At 44.7% G+C, this 20,509-nt stretch overlaps 1 protein-coding gene across 9 annotated transcripts in view; it reads left to right on the plus strand.

The window, feature by feature from the left end:
* LOC135385549 (diacylglycerol kinase 1-like) overlaps positions 1-20,509 on the plus strand; it is a 479,846-nt gene that overhangs the window by 446,274 nt on the left and 13,063 nt on the right. For all 9 annotated transcript variants that reach the window (XM_064614920.1, XM_064614922.1, XM_064614919.1 and 6 more), the window contains 9 exons: positions 2,675-2,791; positions 7,845-7,943; positions 8,056-8,142; positions 9,545-9,639; positions 9,817-9,891; positions 10,305-10,390; positions 11,227-11,316; positions 15,187-15,350; positions 18,843-18,907. In XM_064614920.1, the coding sequence (XP_064470990.1) occupies positions 2,675-2,791; positions 7,845-7,943; positions 8,056-8,142; positions 9,545-9,639; positions 9,817-9,891; positions 10,305-10,390; positions 11,227-11,316; positions 15,187-15,350; positions 18,843-18,907 (878 nt within the window). The remainder of the gene's footprint in view (positions 1-2,674; positions 2,792-7,844; positions 7,944-8,055; positions 8,143-9,544; positions 9,640-9,816; positions 9,892-10,304; positions 10,391-11,226; positions 11,317-15,186; positions 15,351-18,842; positions 18,908-20,509) is intronic.

The raw sequence follows: 20,509 nt of genomic DNA on the forward strand, positions 1-20,509 counted from the left end.
TAAGTACGACACGTAGAAGAATAATTCTTTTTTCCTCTGTATTCTGACGTGCAGTACAATGCGTCCATGAAATAATGAACCACATCTATGAAAGTGTCTCAACCACTTTCTTGTCGGTTTTTGCACTGGTAGCGTGCAGTGTATCGTTCAGTATAATTTCCACGATATTTCTGTGGGTTTAGCTAGCATAAATGCGTAGTTGTGCGCCGCCCGAAGTTCGCCCGATGAGTAAGGCAACAAGTTATCTGGGTAAATGCCACTTAGGTTTTTCTGCACATACTCCGTAGTATGGAGTCAGCTCGTACTTTATTTCATGGTTTCTCGTTCCCCAGCTTTAACGGTATATTACCAATGGTGTCATAATCAAAATATGAAATTTAGAGCAGTGTTGGGGATTCGAGGAAGCAAATCGGATTTAAATCAAACCCGCACTTTGCAGAAGGCGCTAAATCAAATCAAAATGAAGTCCGGATTTAAATTTATTCGAGTAAATCAAATCACTTTAAATCCCGGATTTATTTTCAGTACGCCAAATCAAATCCCTTTTTAAATCCGGATTTCTGAAATCCATCGCAAACCCGGAAGAGGAACTAACGCTGCTGAACAGCTGTGGAGTGGTTTCGGGATCGACCGCAGTTTTCGAAGCTCGGATCTTGATACAGAATAGCTAATTACTAACACGAATTCCCAACAGTAGCTAACTACGAAAAAGAGGCGAAACATGGAAGACATTCTACATCAGTGCAGCTCCATGAGTATGCATATACTGCGGGAAAAAGAAATGTGAACTTGATTGCAGGACGAATATGGCGCTATGGGAAACGCCGTGCACATTACCTCCTTGCCGCTGGTCTTGGTACGGTACACTTGCCACATGTTACATTTGTTGCTGTGCGAACGAATGCAAAGAAACTACGTGAAATAAAGAGACGGGGAAGCAGCATAATGGCACAGCACTGCAAAAATTGGTGTGGAGTTGGAAGGATGAGATGGGTCCTAGAGCTTCTTTTTTCCCCGCGCATGGAGCTTACGTCGTAAATTCACGTAAACTGCGTGCAAAACCGTCGTTGCAGTGTTCGGACAGTACCAGAAGAACAACCTTTTATCCTATAAAGAGTCGCCGGGGCTTTCTCAGTGGCCTATTTGCGGAACATTGAAGTGTATTGTATTTACTGTCCGCATTACACAGTGATGGGAAGCACTTGAAGTACCAAGTACTCAAGTACTACTTTAACTACGCACTGTATGTTAAGTACTTGTACTTTGTACTGTACTTGAAGTACTTCGGTACTTTCCTTTCAAGTACTCAATTGGCAATACAAACGCAAAACTTGGTCGCAAAAATTTTTTTTTCTTTTTTTACATTAATGAGTCAGCTGTAAAGTATCATGTTTTCTAACCAGCACTTGCTAAATGCTAGCTAAAACCTTTCCAAAGATAACAGTCGAAACATATGGTTACTTCACGTTTTATCACTACCAAGTGTGAAATGTCCAGCGATACGATGTAAATTTGCAATGTGCTTGATGAACACTTTAAAGTATTTTGCAAAGGAATTATTTGTACTTAACTTTCAGTAAATTTGTACATGGTACTTTGTACTGTACTTAAAGGGAGACTCCGGGACAATTGGAAATTCTTATAGTGACTGTGCAAATAAGTTCGGAACATTCTTCTGAAATGAGAAATAAAGTTGGTTTGGCAGTCGGGGACTCCAGTTGCCAAATGAGCTGGGAAGCTTTAGCCACGGGCTGTTTTACGCGCTTGGTAACTTCTTCCTGCGACATGGATGATGAGTCATCTGCTTCCTCAGTTTCGCTCTGAAATACTCGCCACCGGTTGAACAGAACCTACAGAAGAGCGCACGCGAAGAATGCTGGTGAGATGAAGCCCAGTGTTGCTGGACTGCTCTTCCGTGAAGGAGCGCCGGCTCACTCAACAACAACACATACACTGATGATGATGAATGGGCAAATTCGCCACCTGTGTTGTGGCCGAATAACTCAAAGGACAATACATCTATGCGTTTTCTAATTATTTGTGCCACCTGGGGATGAGAAATTGTGTTCACTGAAACGTCATGCGGTATGGATTGATGTCGCACGGTTACTTCAACACGTTTTTGCTGCGGAGCCTTCCTTTAAGGTACAACAGGTGCTAGGTACTTGGTACTTTACTTCAAGTACAATTTTGAGGTGCTTTGGCCATCACTGGCATTACATTACACAGTATATAGCAGAGGCAGCCAGAACCGGAGCAAGCGTGTGCCACAGTAGCGCAAGCATGCACATCGCTCATGCATATTGGCTGAATTTCACAGCGAAGTATGTAAATCAAAATCTTTGAGAAAAAACGTGATTTAATCCGAATCCAAATCCCTAGGCAAAAATGCGATTCAATCCAAGTCACTCAGCAAAAGTGTGATTCAATCCAAATCCTTTTCAAAATAAAGCCGCCAATTGAATTCAAATCGAATCTGCTAGTCTCAGTCTCTGTCCTTGTCCCCTGCTGCTATTCCTCTTTCAATATGTACTGTTACCAACTACCCCGCCTTTCGACGCTCGTTCAGTCGCGGGCTTAAATGCGGATTTAAATTAAATCCGAGATTTCAAATCCACAACACCGATGTAGAGTGCTTGATGTGCAAGGCCTGAGATATACCCTCGTTTTTTAGTCGCTGGTTCACCACTGGACGGAAGGCAACTGCACGGGAAAATGCAGTAAGTGCAAAAAAACTATCAAGAGCTACAACGGCATCGCAGGACTCCACTGCCGCTGGTGTCAGATGACGGTGAGTATTGATCGTATACCCGGTGGAGGTAACGGGACGCCGCACGGGGTGCATTTTGTCATCGCTATAGGTACCCCGCTGTTCCTCAACGTTGTTTGTTGTCACTAAAATGATCATGACATACTGCGCGTATCTTCCCACAACACATTCACTCCATTAGGTGCCAGATGGACCAAAACCCCCTGACACATGGGCACCCTCGCCCCTCCCTAAAGGCATTTCGAAAGAAGGGCACCTATCCGAACGGCGTTTTGTGTCCACTGGCACGCGACAGCGGAGAATATCCCTTTGGGTACCTCTCCTTTTCGCACCAGAGATGGAGAGGAAGGCACTACAAAATAATGAATCAGTCACTAGTAATGCGCTACATCTCGGGAGTAATGCTAATGCATTACATTTTGTGGAGGTGTAATCATCAGTAATGTAATGTCATTACATGATGGCATTCAACTTAGGTTGAAGGTTCACGCATTGTGTAAAGGCAGCAGTTGGTAGAGGCAACGAAAATCAGGAGGCTGGCTTTCCCCGACCACCTTTGTCAACGGCCAGATCACTAAGAAGGAGGACAGAGCCCAAGTGAAGTCTTTGAACCCGAACCCCTTCTACCCTGCAGTAAATGTGATCTATGATTGCTCCTTTGGGCTATGCATATTGCTCTCCTTTCTCGACAAAATACGTAGCTATTCTTCACACACCAGTGTTAGAGATTTCTGGAAAAAATGTAATGCCAAAATATTACCGTTACTTAAAGTAATTGCACTAGTAATGCCTTGCACGAAAAAGTGACAACAGATAAATGATGACTATGACATAACACTGGGGACATGGAACTAATGAGTAACGCAGTGACCTTCCAAAACTCTAAAGCAATGGTAACACAATATAAAATAAAAGCAATTTAATTTTAAAACGGCAGTTTCTTAAACGCGTACTTATTAGAGCGTTATTGCTCCCAATGCGAGCAATTTAAAATTCAATACGGTCGTACGATGGGGGAGACTTAAACTACTAATTAGCTTTGCTTTAAAATAAACCCGCTGTTTAAATAAAATCCGCGCATATTTAGCAATTTAAAATAATTACTGTTTGAAAATGTGCTCTATTGCTCTGTCATTTCTTGTCTGAAGAGCTATAGCGCCTACGGACTAAACAAATGACATTTCTTTTATTTCATATTATAGATCGACCCCGCTCGAACTCTCAGTGCGTAAAATATAAATGTATAAACGTAAAGTATAAATTATGCGTTTCAGCGAATTTTCGGAAGAACCAGCAAAACTCCATCGATTCGGATTCTTTATGAGTAGGTGACGTCATCGGGAGTTCAGGCTTCTGTCTCCTAGCAACAGCGCGCGTCTCCGCTCTCCACCCCACGTTGAAAGACTCCAAGCAGCTGTGGTATGGTGTCTAGATGAATATTGTCTGGTGTGAGGAGCGCCCACAGCCTCCTACCCGACGGAGCGGGACTCTTGCGGAAGACGGCCACCAGGCGCGCTGCTCCACGGATGTATGCTAGTTTCTGGGCGCTCTGGCTAGTCCCCGGGCGAAGTTCTTTCATGAAAGAACTGATGTTCTGAGGCTGGAACAACATAGAAGGGACATCGTGGAGTTCTTTCGTCCGTGGCATATCAGAGGGTGGGATAGCGGTGCTGTCGCGTCTTTGAAGTGCTTTATTTTACTTTATCGTCGGTTGTGCACTGTTTCTGTGGAATGGTGAACCTTTAGCAGACGTCTGACGCCCCGGTGAAGAAAAAGCAGCGTACAAAAAGGAACAGAGCACAGACCATCTGTCGTCGTACATGAACGAATTCAACAGGGGGGCCTACGCTACTGTTCAGAAACACTCTTCAAGCTTGTCTCCAAACTTGACGATACCTTCACAATGTTGTTCTCATATCATAAAGGGCATGCAGACAGCCAACTAGAAGTCATGGCATGTGATAGGGCAGTGATGGGCAGTACTTGATGTATACCAAGTACTCAAGTAGTACTTTGTACGTTTCTGTGTACTTTACTTTAAGTACATTTTAAACCGTGTACATTGTACCGTGCTTAAAGTACTTTTTTTCAAGTACTTTCCCATCAAGTACTTAAGTACACAAACTTGGGCTCCAGACAAAAAGTCACAAAAGGGTATCAAAAATGCTCATCAAATGCCCATCAATGCCTTTAGTGGGATGCAGTACTAAGAGTCAGTACTAAGAGTCCCAGTCTGACATTTTACCAAAAATGATTTTTGTGCTGTTAAAAGCATATTTGTTGAAGCAAATTTATTGTTGAGAGGCTTGGAACGTTGAAGAAGTATCAACACTTCTATGACTATGTAAAACGAATGGAATGCACAGACATCCACACACTATGACACTGCAGCATGCAGCACAATGACTTGGTCAATTGTCGTTTCAGTTCTTCCAATGTAGGGTTCTATGCTTTTTTTATATTGTTTCCTTCATTGGCAATTAATAATCATTTTATATCACAATGTGTGATCGAATTACATGATGAACACTCTGAATGAACACTCTGAAAGACACACATATGCTTTCATTTTTGACATTTTACGTTTTGTTTTAATTGGTCACATGGATTACATTGCCGCAGATCACAGTCGTATAAAAATTATGGCTTACATTGTGCTTCATCCTTTTTCACTTTCTTCATATTATTTTTTTAAACATGTTGTATTTCAAAAAGCAGCATGGAATGCTCAGAAATATATAATCTCCGTTGGCCTGTACTTTTCCCCCCTTGAAATTTCCCAGCCTGTTGCAGCAGAGGATTAGCACAACACTAGGCACAATCACAGCCCAGATGACCCATTACCTCTTTACATGTAGCTGCAAATTATGTCATCTGATTGAGTTCATATTCACGGGTTAGCACTTAACCTAGGACTTTATGGCTTTAGAGCATTTGTCAAAAATGCACGCTAAAGTTTTGCCAAACAAACAAGACACATATACTAAATAGTGAAATGCAAGGTGATACAAATTAAATTCGCAATGTACTTGATGAATACTTGAAGTACTTTGCCTAGTATTTTGTACTTTACTTGAACTACATTTGGAATTGGGTACTTGTACTGTACTTGAAGTACTAATGACGCCAGGTACTTGGTACTTTACTTTAAGTATAATTTTGAGGTACTTTTCCCATCACTGCCTAGGCGAACCTTTAAGAATGTTGGCTGTCAAACCCATAGCGAATATCTCACAATGAACATTGTAAAATTCTAAGCTGTGATGAGAATGCACTTTCCCGTAAAGGGCATTAACCGTTCTTGCGCAGAGCGGAGCAAAAAGCAGAACCCTTCAAAGGAGGCGCGTCTCCAGTGAATACACTTATGTGAGCATTCAGACTCGTGTACAGATGTTCTTTGTTTTCATTGTGTGCATATGTATGTACACATATATCATGATGAGGGGACGAAACAGGTTGTTGCGATTGCTGTGTATAATAAATCTTCTTTTGGCATTACCAGGTTGAAATTTTGAGATGATCGTGTCTTTATTGACTGATAGGAAGCTTTATGCATCGAGGAACAAAACGAAAGATTAACCGGCCTCGTTGCTGTGACATTAAAAAATAAAATAGAATAAAAAGGTACTAAAAGTAAGAATAAACAAAGAAAATACCTGATAAAAGAGATACAAAAGTTGAAAAGGATGGTTGCCATCAGCTTTGTCACGTCCAAGCTACGCATGGGACCTACAAAGCTGAGTACCTGTTCCTTTGCATGCTTGAATAAGCGATCTTCAATGTGTTTTAAGCTATGACGACTACTGTTTTGTTTTCCATTTATATTTACACCTCACTGTTCCATTCCTCCGCAAAACTTCTCGGCCACACGGGCGAAAACGGCCCGTTCAGAAAGACGCGCTTCGGGAGCGTTCGGGAGAATCTTCGCATACATCCGTGTTGGCGCGCCACCTGACGGCGTCTTCCGCGAACGGGCCGCTACGGCTGCGGTGCCCCTCACACCAGACAATATTCATCTAGCCACCATAGCTGTGGTGAGGACTGCGGAGCCGGATCCTCCTAGGAGCAGTGTTGCCAGGCGCATGGGTGGATTTGGCTCAACGTGACGTCATCCTTCTCAAAATTAATTGATAAAGTACTTCCGTGACACATAGAGGAACACTATGTTGGGAGGATACAGTGAGAGACTAGATTTTTACCAGACTAGACACGAATTCGGTTCGATTCTAAAGACACGATATTTAGTTAGTAGTGGTCACTATAGAAGTATGCTTGCGGCGGAAACTCTTTTAAATCTGGATTCCTTCAAATTTGTAAAGAGCCCCTACTTCAAATGAGCTCTATCCTGTCCGTGCAAGACTACGGCCAGGCTCACCAACGCTGGTTAACTTTGAACCGAGATCAATGGTTCTTAAACTTAAAGTTATCACTCAATTATTTTTTAGTTGGTGACCTAATGGATGTTTCAGTGACTATAACTCCCTTTAGTGAAGCAGAGTTAAGCGTTAAACTCAAGTTAAGGGACCGTTGATCCTCGGTTCAGAAGTTAGTTGGTTGGTAAAAAAAAAGAAAAACATGGAGATGTTCAAATGTTAATCGGCGTTGATGAAACGGGGTCTCCGTCTTTCGCTCCATACGCGGCTCTTGCGGAGGCTGCCCCAGCAGTTGGTTTCACTCGACAGAGGACTGTTCATTTTGCTCCTTTCACGTAACACACAACGCTGTTATATCAAGGGCGGGTATCGCAATAGGACGCGGCGTAAGATTTAGATTGTTCAATGAAGACAGTGCAGAACCTGCAGGTGAATGCCAATGACGGAACAGCACGAGTACTGATGTCAAAATGTCAGGCAATGCTGACGAGCCTTGATTTACAGTATGATATCGCGTCACTTCATCACAGTCGCACTCAAGTCTATTGTGGCTACAGCTGATTTGTATAATGAAGCTTACTATGGAATCGTTTAGCTGAACGTTTACCAGTGCAAAAGAACTATGTATCCATCACAGGAGTGTCATCACGATGCTATATAGTTGTTAACGACAGCGGTACCTCTTTCCCACTCTTTTTCAGCTCCACAACCACTGTGCTCCTCAAGTGAAACCGGACTGCATCCTCGGGCCCCACAAAGATCACATTCTACCGCCGACATCCATATGCCCAGCTGTTCTTGTAAGACCAGCTTTATCCGTTGCCGTTTATACTGACTTATATGTTCGTCGCAAATGTTTCTCTGGCACTATGACTTATCTTACTTCTTCCCTTGCGCTTTCCTCCTGAGTAGGAACGACAGAGAAGCGTCAGCAGCAGCCAGAAAAAGTCCCTATCGAGGTCGGACTCCAACAAGGTCTCAGAGGGCAACCAAAGCAGTGTGAGTACATCGTTCTCCAGGAATGCGCAATGCACGAAGGTGAACACACTTTTGTCGTGACCACGGACTGATGACGCGGTTTTCTTTCAGTCATGGTTCAATGTGCATACGTTTCTTTTCTTTCATAATAGAGTATCATGCTGTGACAAGTCTGGATATGGCCTAATGTGATCAGACGTCCCGATTTAGGCAGGACAGGTCCCGCTGTCTCACAAGACTGCTTGTGGGACGGCGTTTGCCCCGTGTTTTTTTTTTTTTTTTGCTAGAACGAAACCCGAATGAAAAAAAAAACGTACGGCTAAACAAGGGTTTTCAACTATCACGTTGTCCTGTCCCGACTTGCGTCTTGCCACGATCTAGCCACTAGAACATTATTTTGATGGGGGGAGGGGGGGGTAAAGGCAGGATCGGCTCGCCGTTGTTGGCCACACAGAAGTGGGCCTCGTCACGACTATGCAAAAAAAAAGACGGATGGAGGATAGAGGATGAAGGGTGGGGATGCGTAGAGGGTGCATGAGTTCGTCGGGGAGAGCAAAGTGTTTGATGGGTCGACGAGCAAGACCTGTGATGTGTTGGCTAACAAGACACTCCTAGAGCCAATGCCTTGTGAAAAACAAAAATCGCCCGCACGCGCTTTGCTCACCAAGCTGCTTTGGTGGGAGCACAGTCTTTATATTCTTGGTCTTTGTTGAGATATTTCATCTTGTATTTGTCTTTCTGTTCATATCTGCAAGTATGAACACACAGTGTACGGAATACATTCTGGCCGAAGTATTTGACGTGCGCGCGAGGCAGTACGTCAAATGCGAAGAAATGAATAAAATAAGCGAATACAAAGTGAAAATCAAGTAAAAAATAGCAGCTTTGGGTACAATTGAAGTAAAATGTATTTGATTTGTTGACTGAGCGCCCCCCTCGTCATGGTCCCGCCTTGATAGGGTCGTAGGAATATGGTCACATTAGGGTATGCTCAACATTATTCGTTAAGTGTTCGAAAGCATAGCTCGTATAGTATATGCATATTCAGTTTTCTCCTTGCTATCTTTTTTTTTAACTTGTCATCGGAAGGGCAGCGCTATGTCCGCGCGACAGATGTGGGAATGGAAGGAAGAAAAGCAATGGAACCTTAGTGTAAAATGGTAAATGTTCAAAGTGAGAATACTTCGCAATGGGCATGTACTAAAAGCACGCCTAGGCCACAGGCTCGATCCGGCTCCGGTGACTTCGTAGCCGACGTACAGTAGAACCTGGTAGAACACTTTACTGTTTAAGATGTCGGTGACCAAAGACCAAAGAGCTTTTCTTTCATGTCTGATTGAAGTTCCAGCAAAATGAACGGAGTCACACAGGCACACCATTCAAACTGCTGCTGCTGTCTGAGCTTATGTGGATCTACTTGCAGGTTTCTCCGACTTCATTCCAAGTAACCCCTGTTCCTGGAACCCATCCTCTTCTAGTCCTTATCAACCCCAAAAGCGGAGGACGACAGGGTATGAGGTAAGCCAACTGCCTTTCCTGTATTGTTATCTTCTTTTGATCTTTCCACTCTACTTTATGGCATTGCTAATGTGTTTTTTATATGTAGCTGTACAGACTTCATCTCCCCCGCCACTTTCTGATAGTGGAGGGTGTATAGCATGCGAATAAAAGTGTACTACAACCGTTGCGTTTCAGGATACTGAGGAAGTTCCAGTACTTGCTCAATCCTCGACAAGTGTACAATGTTGCCAAAGGCGGACCAATCCAAGGGTGAGTTTGATGCACACAAAAAGGGGTTGCTTGATTGCAAAATGCAAGTGCTTTTTAAACTGAAACTGCGTACAAGTTACCAACATACAGATAGCGATATTTCTTCGACACGACTGCTTCCTCCATTGCTATAAACTCATATTTCATTCAAACTTGGAAGCCGAGAGGCGGGGCAGGAGACATCTCTCAGTGCTTTTTCCATTCTTGAGGGACGCCAGAAGCAAGACATTTCCTGTGCAGAACGTGGTTGCAATAAATTATTTAATACACTTAGAAGATGGTCGAACGAATAAATGAGATGCAGTCGAATCGGATCAATATTCTCTCATTGGAATTCTTCCTATTTATCGGTACTGCCGTGCCAGTGGCGTTTCAACGTTGACGGCTACATACGAAGCGTTTTCTTCTTGCAGGTTGCAGTTTTTTAAGGAGATTCCAAATTATCGAGTTCTTTGTTGCGGAGGTGACGGCACAGTCGGTTGGGTACTAGACACGATCGGTAAGTTGCGCGTTATGCAACTAACAACGTACAGACATCGCTTAGATCTTTATCGAATCTATAATTGTAACCAACTGTGACATCAGTGAAATGAGCAATGAGGTGGCCCCCGTAATATTTTCTGTAGTTTGTCTTGGCTGTGGCGTGTTCTGCAATGGATAAAATTAGGGAGCCTGAATACTAGCTCCCTCTGTGCAGGGGGAAGTCACCCTTTGTAGAAGCGGATGCCGCAAAGCCGCTATATTGACGCCCACGCTTACCATCCATGAATGATGTGTACATATTTCACCCACTTTTTCAAACCTCCTCTGCTATGTATTTATTCAACTCCAAAATGTAGTGTGTAGCTAAGCGTACAGCTACACTTTTGTGAGCGCATCACAAGCTGTGCGTGGGCGTCAAGATGGCGGAAATTTGAAGCAGACGACGCGCTTGTCTTCACACTATGCAGAAGGAGCTAGTATTCAGGCACCCTAGATAAAATGAACTCGCGCGAAAGAACGACAACCGACGCAGCGGAAGCGGGTATAAGCGCGTGAGCTGAGAGGAAAGAAGAAAGGCACGGGGAGCTGCCGACGTCACGCAAGGAGATCATGCCGACCGAGGCTATTTTCTCCGGTTTGATACACCGCACAGTGAAAAAATTTATCATGGTGATCCCTCATGGACAGCTTAACAAATGATACAGGGTTTCGAGCCATGTTGGGTGTCACCTCCCTGTTCCTTTAACTGATAACTATTGTCACGTATGGCGCGCTGTCGAGATATGATTGATTTATCCTAAGCTTAAGCGCTTTCTGACACAGCGCACTAACGCGAAGACTTATTCTCTGCAGACAAATTGGGCTTCACTCAACTTCCTCCAGTGGGAATACTTCCTCTGGGAACTGGAAATGACCTTGCACGGTGTTTGCGTTGGGGACCAGGTATTTGAAAGATTCGTGTCACCCTTGTGACGCAACGTACCGGACACGAGCGCATACGTCCGCACCGACGGTAGTAGGACCCATGTGATGAAGTGTTGAGCCCGATGAAACTCGGGTCTCAGGTGTCTGGTGCATTAGCAAAACAAGTTTTAGAGTACGGTCACTTTTATTGTTCGGCTCCGCAGTGGCTATCGATTCTCTGCCTATATACATCCGTATTGTCCGACATTAGTGTCCCAGGCGTCTGGATACTGCGCCCACAAGTTGAATATACCTACGAATTCAACTAGACAGGACTGAAAGATAAACTTTATCCCATCGAAGAATAACCGTCTCCGCGCGGTAGGTACTAGCAGGTGTACATATCCCGATGTCTGGTTTTGGTCTGCGTATTGTGCAATGCTTTTCAGTTAGGATGCACTGATTGTCCCTGACGCGTGCTTCACGCTAGTCTGTAATAATCCACACTATTATACACTACTGCCACTTCACTGGCACAGTACACTAGCATCATTTATGTTCACTTGCGTTTGTATAACTTATTGTTCTATGTCCTCACATCCATGTGCGCACTGCACGTTTGACTCACGTGTTCAGTCACGCTTTTCGCGCTGAGGAACGCTGCATCCATCTCGCTGACCCAATGTCATGTCTCACATATCTGAGCCAAGTAAATGTCCACCAAAGGGCATTGGAATGTGGTCTGCACTCAAATCAGGTTTCGCTATCTGTATGGCGAGCAAAGCAAGGCTAAAGTCGTACTGACCTGGTCAGCGTGATAAAACGGACTGGACACCCTGACGAAGAGACAACTCCTGCATTATTGTGGCTACGTGTATTAAACTTCTACACTGCTAGTTAAGAGCTTAGGATTTTCTCTCAGGGCCATTAGCAAATCTGCTTATACGACACCAAGAGGTTGGCGGTACATATGTTACAGGCAACAGGCAAAACCAGGCATTTCGTTAAATGACTGAACGATTCCAGTCATTTTATGAAATGCCGGGTTCGGCTAGGCATTTAACGAAATGCCTAAAAAAAAACAGGAATTTTGTTAAATGCCTAGAGAAGCGGCCCAGGCATTCCGTTAAATGCCAGTTCGCGTCGGGCATTTTCCGAAATGCTTCGGGAGTGCTATGTACAAGGAACGTAATGCAAAGAGTGAGTGAGTAAAAGGAAGAAAAAAAACGTGGAGAAATTGGCTCCACCAACGTGGAAGCCGGAACGCAAAGGAACGGATCATATGGACTTGTTTGCGAACGAGTGATGCGCGCAGAACGAAAAAAAAAAATGAAGAAGAAGGAAACAGAAGGCGACAGCTACACTCTAAATAATTTTACACCTTAAAGGGTGTGAAAGAACGTGTGCATGGCGCACACCTTTTAAGGTGTAACGGAACACCATCAAGAAATCAAGGGTGTAATTGTATGGAAGGGTGTAATGTAACCTGCAGACCATAGAAAAGGAAGCTGGAAATTATTACAGCTTCACTGCGAAAATATAGTGTTTCTAGTTTTTACAGAAGGCACATGCTTGGTAGTTTGGAGTGTCATTGTGGCTATCTTGGCATCACTCTTCGATCACAGCCATGCAAAATATTCTTTAAAAAGTCAAGAATATACTTTTCTCACACTGAACTTGTAATACTTTTCAAGTACACTACCCAGCTGTACCCTGTGTGAAGGACATTGCAGACACATGTTGCACAGCACACACATGTTATAGGTGATTGATGTGGGTATATGCGGGCATCATATATATCAGACACAATCACAAGAACTGAATAGTTATGCTTTTATTAGGTTGACATTATGCCATGCAGCATACATATCCTACATTACGTAGGCATGAAGGTATTCAAACGTATCACTTAATACAGCTTTATCACATAGTAGTAATTTTATATTTTCCAGTCATCTAACCTTGAGGGGTTAGATGACAGTGTACCAAATGTTGAGTAACTGTGCATTTGGCCTTTATATCACAACTTGTATCACAAGCTTATGTTCTGAGTGCCACAAGGACTCCAACACTGCACAGGAACAGGAATACATTTAGCCTGTGAAATGGAGCCTATCCCACCTCCAAATACACCCTCTGTTGCACCCTCATCACGCCCTCCTGACAATGTCTCATAAAAGGGTGTAATTCACCATAGTTACACCCTCGAAAATTTTGAAGCCAGGGTTCTAGGGTGTAAAATAGGTGTAATACATGAGAATACACCAATTTTACACCTTTAAATGTGTGAAAATATTTAGAGTGTATAATAAAGCATGAGAGGGATTATATAGAATAATTACGATGCGCATAATATTGGAATGATATGAAAGAGACTTTACTCGTATGTGTATGCGCTTTTACTCGATGAACATAACATGAGAGTATGTCTTCTCGTCCTGAATCTTCCCTCAAATCCAAGGAAATTTTAACGTCGTCACGCATTTAATCTCCAGCTTAACAACGAGATGCGGACACGAAATGACACTTCGGGATGGCCACCAATCCATTGCCGGCTTGGGCATTGTTTTAGTAGCCGCACTAAACTAACCTAACTCATGACTAAACTAACCAAGTTTATGATGGCTTAGGTTAGTTTAGTTATAGGTTAGGTTAGGTTACGTTAGTGGCGCTGGTGCAGCTTGCCTCGCCTCCCCAAATCCGTTTCAAATGGAAGTTGGGGGCGATGCAAGCTGCCACAGCCGCACTAACCAAATTTGACCTATATTCTAAACTAACCTAGTTTATGATGTCTTTGATTAGTTTAGTGATAGGTTACGTTAGGACACTACGGCTGTCTGGCTTTTTTTTTGGGGGGGGGGGATTTTGCATGTAACGTGTACACTTAAGACACCTCGCGATGGCGCAGTTTCCTCACAGGGCCCCACGACCGCCAAAAGGCTGAGTGCTGTTCTTTCTATAAAGACGAACCATACTGTACACGCAGCGTCCACCTTTCCGTTTCGTACAAGGAAAGGGGGGAAAAAGTCTACTTGGTTCGGCCTGACGACTGGTACATTGCCTGACGCGATTTTGCCTGTTGCCTGTAAGTATGTTCTCTGAAACGTGCTTTTCTAGTGCTCTGGGTCGTCAGAACTAAGCGCCCTCTGCTGGTGACTAGGCCATGGTACATTGCATGCAGTGCATTAGCGCATGTAGAACGTTCGCCAACGCTGCGCGGTGCACTATAAACATCCTGATCTTCCACCATCACAGTAATACGCGGAACGGCGTGAACTCTAGTTATAACATATACCTTCCAGTGTTTTCACAGCGGTTTCTGGCTAGCACATGCCCAAATAAACATACTTACGAAATAGACTTACACCTTCATAATACAGACATAACAACCCCCAATACGTTGCAGCTCCTCAACTCGTAAAATACGAGGTAGGACAAGGTAGGAATAAGTTGGGAATGGTGATGAAGGGCAGTAAAAGAGAAAGACCGGGATTAGAACACAAAAGAGACGCCAAGACTGCCAAATACATACTAAAACATACATCATAAAATACATGCTTCCGGATTGAGGAAAGAGATAGACACGCATGCGCAATGCAGTCAGACTTCGGCAAACATGTCAGACTTTTCCAAAAGTAAGTACGGATTTTGCGAACGCCTTTGGCGGATTCCAACCTCGACAAGTTCGTGACCTCATTACTTACAGCATATGGTATGCGCGCTGATTTCCAGTTCAGCCTCTCACGCCCTAAAGCGGTCGACAAACTGGAGTGCTGATTGTCGTAACTCATAAGATGACATGCGCTCGTTTCCGTGACGTTGTCTACAAGCATTGCATGGGCTTGAAACGTTCTTGCAATGTCTGGCCCTGAAGCGTACTCATGTTCTTTTTATTCCTCCATTGTTTAGGCTACGAAAACGAAAGCTTAGACAAGATACTAAAGAAGGTAGAGAAGTCTAACGGCGTCATGATGGACCGGTGGAAGATTGACATCAGCAACACCGCAAATTCCGACGAACGGGGAGACCCCATTCCTTGCAATATTTTCAACAACTATTTTTCTATAGGCGTTGTGAGTGCAGTTTGTTTCGTACTACGGTGGTTCCGCACGAACTTGAAGCCTCTGCTTTTCTGTGGCAACAACTGTGAGACGCTGGACGCGCTGGATATGGAGTGTATACTAGGCGAAACAAGTGTGTTCTGTATTATTCTTTGCAATTTGTATTTCTTGCACAATGTGTTCAGTATGCGTATTAATATTTAGTACCGACATTCGCCGTATCAACACATCAGCAACATTCCCAACTCGGCTTCAGCGGAGTTTCCCCTGCTGTTGCGAAAATTTGACAGAGCCGGGTACATCTTTCACATTTCTAGGAGCGCTTAAATCGTTGCATTGTGTAAGGGTAGAAGGGGACTTGCGGGTGCGATGGCGTCGTCGATGGCTCTCTTGTCGGCCATAGCGATTGGGCGATCTGCTTCGAGCAGCAATACTGGCGACCATTGCAGTCAAATTCGCCATGGCATCATTCATGTTTTGGACATTCGCAGTCATGACAGCCACGGCTGCTGGAATGCTGGAGAGGGCCTGGTATGGGACCGTATGGTCTGACGAGGGCTCGAAGGATGCTACAGTACGTGGCGCGGGTGGTGTCAAATCAATAATGCGACCTGCAAGCTTCGCGAGACCGTCCAGCGTAGCAGTGCCTGCCGCTGCCAGTGTGTGACGAGTATACGGAGGCAAGCGTTGTAAAAAGAGCTCTTGAAGAAGGGGGGGCGGGGGTCCGAGGAAGGCACCTCTAACCAGGACACGCATCCTTCGAAGCAATTGCGTTGGCTTTTGATCCCCCAGCTCTCGGTTGGCCACCAACTGCTGTAACCGTCGCTGCGCCGACATTGTTCTCCTCGCGATTAAATCGATCTTCAAGACATCATACGAGGCGCAAAGTGGGGGTTGGAGAATGATTTCTCGTATCTGTGCAGCAATATCTGCAAGCAGCGCTCTGATGACGCCCTGTACTTGGTGATTTGCGATGTGGGCGGCAACCCGCGCAAACCAAAGCTGGGGGGAGGGATATATTTATTAGACGAAAGGGGAAAAAAACGGGGGAAATGTCAGCCAAACGCCAAAGCTGGGGTCGTCTGACCAACATGGGGATAGTCGAAGAGTCATCGCAGCCTCAACAGGCGCCGGCGTAGCTCTCGTCGGTGGCTCGAAAACTGCATGATAGATGTCTTTGAGGTAGACAGCAGTAGTTTGTATAACCATCTGTAGGACGGGACAAGCCCACTGCTTGCCCACATCACACTTCAAAAATAGTACTGCCCTCGCCCCAAAAAACGAAGATCAGGCACTCACTGCTTTGCTCGACCAACATCAGAACGCGGATTTGAAGGGAGACAGCAACCTGTTTCGGCCTTATTGGGCCATCGTCAGCAGTGCGCAGGTGTTTCGTTCAGCAGACCCACAAGTGGAATGATGGGTAGCCGCTTTGTCGGTAAACGGCCCCGGAAGGAGTAATTATCAGCTCGTATGGCCGGGGTTCGCGTCTGTGCCGCGCCTCCTCCTCAGTTGCGCACACTTGGAACAGTTGTAGCGTTAGCAAAAGGCGCAGTAGCAGAAGGAACAGGTAACCTGACCGATTACAGCCGTTAAATTTCGTAGTTCCGATATCAAACGAACGAATATTCGCTTGGCCTCATCGTCCTCGTCTTCGGTCTATATCAGCAATCTAGGCTATCAACGGATGGTCACAACGGCGTTGTTGGAATAGGAGCCTAGAAGATTTCCAGCCATTTGAATACTTGATCACCTAGGCAAATGGCTGGAAAGTGCTTCTGCATACAGCATGCTGGTGCGAGAGGATTCGTTTCTGACGAAACCTCTTCTCGCATGCACACGCTGGATGGCCGGACTTCGAGTCCTTGGGAAAGCTGCGACACACCACCATTCTGACAGTGATGACTATGGACTTCAACATGGATCTGTCTTCGCCCAAAAAGCAGTGGCTCACGTTGCTCAATTCAATGACAAGTTTGGCCTGCAATTCATGAAATAGCGAGAGCGAGTCACGAAATTCGGTCGGTATTAGTCGCTGTATTTGTATGTAACGTGGCCTTGTAAATGTAAACTCTGCGTGACCTACCTTGGTGCACAGCGACCGTTCGTACTGTTTTAGGTAGTGTCTCTAGCAGCGACGGCCGTCATGAAAACGAGGAACATGAACGCCAAGGGCGGAGTCCCCTGAAGCGTTTCCGGTTAAGCGGATTATTACCAGGACACTGGTTCTGTAAAACTGTTGCCAGTACTTCACGTCCGGATACGGATATAGCGAATTCCAGATAACGGAACGGACAACAAATGGTAGCGAGTCCGTTCCCGTTAAAGGTGGTGTCCGGACAAAAAAGGCAGCTGAACTAAAGGTTCGATCGGAATACTGGGTGCCTCAAGTACATGTAACCAGTATATTTCGTTTTGAAACAGTCGGAAACATTAGAAAATGAATTTAACCGGATTTTCCTGCCGGCTGCACGCTCCCGGCTGATTCAGGCAACAGTGTGCGGACCGACGTCACTGGAGTCGGTTATGAAGGCAGGCTGTCCGTCACAAAATGCGGTCTTCCGACTCGCAGTCTGCTGTCGAACAGTCGCTACATCTGCGTTCATGCTCTAGGTGGTATCGAATTGCAACCAGCCTGGAGACGCCGGCGTGAGTGAGCGATTGGGAATCTCGGCGGCAGTCCATTTACGTCACCGGAAGAGGCGAAGCAGGCAACGGCCGTTTCAACCGGAAGCTTGGAGTTGGTTTCGAATGCCATGTCCTTGGTGTTTTATGGAAAAACATGAACGAATTTTGCGACATTTTTTTGGTGTTTTCTTTTTGGAGGGCATCTCCAAGTGGACATCACATTAACTTTATAATTACGGATTCCTCTCGGCACCACCTTTAACGCAGAGCGAATAACAAGTTTTCCGGTTAACCGCGGTGCGGATAAGCGAAACATGACTGTATATATCTGCATGGAGTCCTGTCTTTGTGCTGGAGAGGTGATATAGAAGCGCACTTTCATTTCTCTCAACATAAATGTACCTCAATTTCTCATTCAATCGCTTTCGGTTGTTTCGACCGGATAGCCTCGTACTGCGGACACAAATGCATTCTGCATGCGGATCGTTTGGTTAGAATATCAAAGGACAGCTGAATTGTTTCGTCCTGCAAGGTACTTCCTGTAGCGTCTGGCGACCCAACATCTGTCTGGGGAGCTTGATTTCTCCCACTGAACTGACAATGTCGCATCCCCCCATCCCCATATTCGATTTCAAAGATACCCACGGAAAAGCAGAGGCCTAAGCTATGCCGCCGAGCGAATGATGTCGCTTTTTTCACGATTTCTTTTTCAGCTGATTGACTACATTAACCGCAGTCAACGTACTACAATTTTTTTTTTGTATTTTTATGACGGAGTTCGTTTTATCATAGGCCATTTCGCATGATCAATGTAGAAGGGATCATTTCTCTCTTATGACGCCTTAAGAGTTTTCTTCTTGTTCTTTCCATATTTAGGATGCATCCATAGCCATCAAATTCCACCTGGAGCGCGAGAAGCATCCAGAAAAATTTAATAGCAGGTAAGAATGATTTGTTGCTGATTCAGTTTTTCAGTTATGTACTGGTTACGTCTAGGGTTCCCGGTCCTCGATATTTACCGAAAAACGCCGATAAACATACGCCGGTAGAATTTTTACAAGTTCGGTCGAAATAATTATTCACGGATTGTCGTCCAAATGTCGACTTCAAATGTCTTGATTTCATTTCCTATCCCTTCGCTCTGAACTGGTTGGCAGCGGGCAGTGGACATGAGGTCGTTCTTGAAAGAACAGATATTTCGTCTTTAGCTCCTCACGGGGTCTTATTGTTGCCGATAGTCAGGATCCAGGCCAGTTACAAATAGATCTGCATAATGAGAATAGGTCTGATCGGTCAGGAACTGCCCGAGCTAGAACCTAGAGACCATGGAGTGTACCAGTGCGCATTATTCGCCTATGCCACAAACACTGACAACTAGGACACGGACCGACTCAAAGATTTGCCTTCCACAAGAAAGCTCTGCTTATTAGCTCTGCTAATTCCTTACAGTGAAAAGAGCGGCGTGCGATGTCACCTGAATCGCTAACATGTGCCTCACAAACTTATCAACCTCTGATCTTAACAGTTGACTTTGTAACGAAAAACACACACACACACAAAAGGACATCAAGTGTTCGTTCACTGTATGCATGGGAAACTCCCGTCACGTCCCTCGCCGGTTTCCACCGGGTATCTTCGCGTTTCAAAATATTACCACCGAACCGAAAGACACCGATTCCTGGTGAGCGAAATAGCCACCGATTTATCCCACCGAATCTCTGAAAAATTAAGCACCGAAAACCGGGAACCCTGGTACGTCGTACGGGCCGAGAGCATATGCAGAGGCTGCTCCACTCAAAGCAGATAAGGGAGTTTAAAAATACAAAGCGTTGCAAATAGCGTTGCAAACATAGCAAACGACATATCTTCCGGCGTTGAACGTAAGTGAGAAAACACATGTTAGACATGAGAAGAGATTAAGGCAGTTGAGGACAAATCGAGGATATTCTCGCTCCCTCCAGATATGGAGCACCGCAAAGTCATCTCTGAATACGAATGGTTTGTTCTCCAGCATTTTTGTTTCTCTTTTTTTTTTTTTTTTTTTGTCCCACCGGCTTCTAATGAACTTACTTTGTGGAAGAAAGTTTCACGATACGAAGAGTTCACGACATTTTGAACTTCTACTTCTGAGCAGCAATAAGGCATTCCATGGGAGCGCGCTTGAGGCACTTGTGGACTGAGTTGAATACCGTAAACGTATTTTTATTCGCGATGTATTAATTTTCGCGAATTTCGCGACCGCTGAAAAATCGCGAAAAATTGTACTCGCGAACACAGCTTGATGTTTATACCGCTAACGGAAGCAGCCCTGGAATCGCGAAATTAAATACTTGCGAATAATTTCGCAAATGACTGAATGCGCGATTCGCGAAAATTAATACATCGCGAATAAAAATACGTCTACAGTATGCCTTGCGTTCATCTGGCTTGAGGACTTGATAGTCCTTGGCCAACTCTTTTCCTCACGCTGCTGATATGGCTTTCAGAGTGCAACACTTGCGCATCACAGACGGAGTGGGCGCATCTCGAGACCGGCACTTGAA

Source organism: Ornithodoros turicata, chromosome 2 (assembly GCF_037126465.1).
Source record: "Ornithodoros turicata isolate Travis chromosome 2, ASM3712646v1, whole genome shotgun sequence".
Classification (NCBI taxonomy): domain Eukaryota; kingdom Metazoa; phylum Arthropoda; class Arachnida; order Ixodida; family Argasidae; genus Ornithodoros; species Ornithodoros turicata.